Source organism: Spea bombifrons, chromosome 4 (assembly GCF_027358695.1).
Source record: "Spea bombifrons isolate aSpeBom1 chromosome 4, aSpeBom1.2.pri, whole genome shotgun sequence".
Lineage (NCBI taxonomy): Eukaryota > Metazoa > Chordata > Amphibia > Anura > Pelobatidae > Spea > Spea bombifrons.
Genome location: NC_071090.1, coordinates 107,790,162 through 107,792,562, shown reverse-complemented (window position 1 = coordinate 107,792,562; position 2,401 = coordinate 107,790,162). Strand labels below are relative to the sequence as shown.

The 2,401-nt window shown below is 46.0% G+C and overlaps 1 protein-coding gene across 1 annotated transcript; it reads right to left on the bottom strand.

Moving 5' to 3' along the window:
• Nucleotides 1-1,302: 1,302 nt before the first annotated feature.
• On the bottom strand, nt 1,303-2,401 carry LOC128492618 (RING finger protein 227-like). The gene is made up of 2 exons (XM_053465218.1): nt 2,078-2,401; nt 1,303-1,456 (listed from the first exon to the last, which is right to left on the bottom strand). The coding sequence occupies exons 1-2, from the start codon at nt 2,367-2,369 to the stop codon at nt 1,398-1,400; spliced, it is 351 nt and encodes a 116-aa protein (XP_053321193.1). The 5' UTR covers nt 2,370-2,401; the 3' UTR covers nt 1,303-1,397.

Sequence of the window (2,401 nt, the reverse complement as noted above, 5' to 3'; positions counted from 1 at the left end):
AATTCTACCCTCAACAACATCTAACCTTTACCTCAAAGACTCAACTTAACCCTAGCAGCAACCACCTTGACTCCACCACAACATACATTGGCCCTTTCAGTTTAGCTGAAATCAGGCTGTCAATTTCTTTACGGCCCTTAAATTGGCCGCTAAACGCGACCGTGCTCAAAGCGAGCGCTGTAACATTCAGGGGATTTAAATGCCTGAACTTCCATTCAGGCTTTCCTTTACAAGTGAGTCTTCACTGACATGACTGGGGAGGGGGGGTTCCTCTCACAGAGAACCAGCTCTTTGCCATAAAGCATCAGCTCAGTGTGGTGTTTGAGCCGGTAAAGTCACTGAAAATATCACATGACTGACAGCAATGGCCTCCTCCAAATAATGAGTTTTTTTTTGGGGGGGGGGAGAAGTCAACTAAGACCAAGTTTTTCTCATCGCAGAGCAACATTACGCTATTTGGGGTATTTTTAGAGAGGAGGAAAACTTTTAACGAGTTTCCCAAAACTTACATTTTGGCGCCATGTCATAAACGGGAAAACCAGAGGGATCGGTATTTGGCCGGTGCGCTCGGACTTCCTTCCAACATTTTATTAAAAATCTGGTTTCAATCACACATATTTGGGAAATGAAACAGTCTGAGATTAAAATAAACAAAGCCATGTGTTTTTTTTTTTCTGAATATATATATTTAATAAAACATAAATAATTGAACAAATAAAAAAAATATATATATATACAAAAATAAAGTGCAGTAATCGTTTCGACAAATTGGCTTTTTCGTAAGAGTTACGGGAAAGGTCCAGTTTTTCCGTGAAGCGAAAGCATGACCTCATTTCATGGAAACGTGATTTAAATGGGGGGTGGGGGAAATCACGTACGGGACTTTCCAAGATGTCAGACGCTCTTTCTAGGAACAAAAAACTAATGTGAAAATACCATGGACCGAGGAACCCATCCCCCCACCACAATGTCAGGCTTATGTTCAAAGCAGCTTCCCAGATTCCCCTCTGATCAGTCCAATATGATGAAACAAGCATGTGAAGGGTTAAAGTTTAAAATGTTCAATCAAGCAGACAGGAGCTGTGTCCTTTAGTGGCCTAGTATACAGGCAATAGGGGAAACGCATGACCCGAGACGCACCACGCGTTTCACCGTCTATAAGTCAGGACTTGTGGAAAAAGCTCGGGTGGGAAGGGAATTTGCCTTTGGCACCCCATGTGACTTTGATGGCCACCCGTCATTATGATGATGTCGTATCCACCGGGATCATACGTAGTTTGCCGGCGACCATCACCGTTGACCGCCTATTCAGAGGGTGCATCCACAGGGCACGGGGAGGCCGAGGAGGGCCAGTCGCGTGTGGCCCGCAATATCAACTGTGGCCCTCGTGGAAACGATCACAGAAAGTATGAGCTCATCAGGGCCATGTCTCTGATGTCTTCTTTGGTCAGGGATCCTGTGAAGAAGAAGAATATCTTAGGTCAGAAATGGTCACAGGGTGGGGGATGGGAGAGAGACATTTAAATACATAATAGATTAAAGTACGGGAGGGATGTCTGCTTTAAAGGAGGAGAAATGTTAGAACAAGAGGCCAGAATCGAACACTAGAGGATCACAAGTATATATGGAATGGAAGGATGTTTTACTTTACTTAGACGGAGGTAGGTAAGTGGAACAGCCTCCCAGCAGAAGTGGTAGATAGTAATACAGGGAAGGAATTTAACACATGTATGAGCCATAGGGCTCCCGAATCTAAGGCGAGGCTCTGCATTAACAGGATCCCAGTCTGATACTTTAGGGGTTAAAGCGGAGATTTCACGGAACGTGCTACAACTCCCAAGAATCCTAGCCATGTGCACAGCTCTGATATGCCAGATGTCCTCCATTACTTTTGTTACCAAAATATTATCAAACTAATTAAGGAATCTAAATTGAACAAAAAAAAAAAAAACAATTTCCAAATCCACTGCTGATTGTAATGGCATCAAGTGACCCTAATGTTGTACACTAGACATGTCAATCACATCAACACCACACCCACTGTAACTCACAGCGTTGCCCATCATTTCCCCGTTACCTTGACGACGAAAGGACGCTCGCGACTTCCTGCACAGCCTTTTGAGCCAGCCGCGTGGACCTGTCCCCTTCTCCCTGACGTCGCTGGCTCCATCCTCCTCATCGCTAGGCAACGGCGAATGAGCGCGGCAGAAAGGACAGGCGATGGTCCCGCCCTTAGCTCCCAGCCGCTGAAGACAACACTCGCACACAGCGTGCCGGCAAGACGCCAAGGGGCGTGGCCTCCTGCCGGGCCCGTAGTCTTGGTAACAGATGCCACACTCCTCCATGTTAACCTCGGGCAGATGTGACATCACTTCCGATCGTTGCACAGTTCTCTCGCGAA

Bases quoted from the DNA above. Each gene is read 5' to 3' on its own strand.
- LOC128492618 (XM_053465218.1), bottom strand. From the start codon at position 2,369: ATGTCACATCTGCCCGAGGTTAACATGGAGGAGTGTGGCATCTGTTAC. The intron at 1,457-2,077 runs GTAACGGGGAAA...TCTTCTTCACAG, and splicing joins AGCGTCCTTTCGTCGTCAAG to GATCCCTGACCAAAGAAGAC.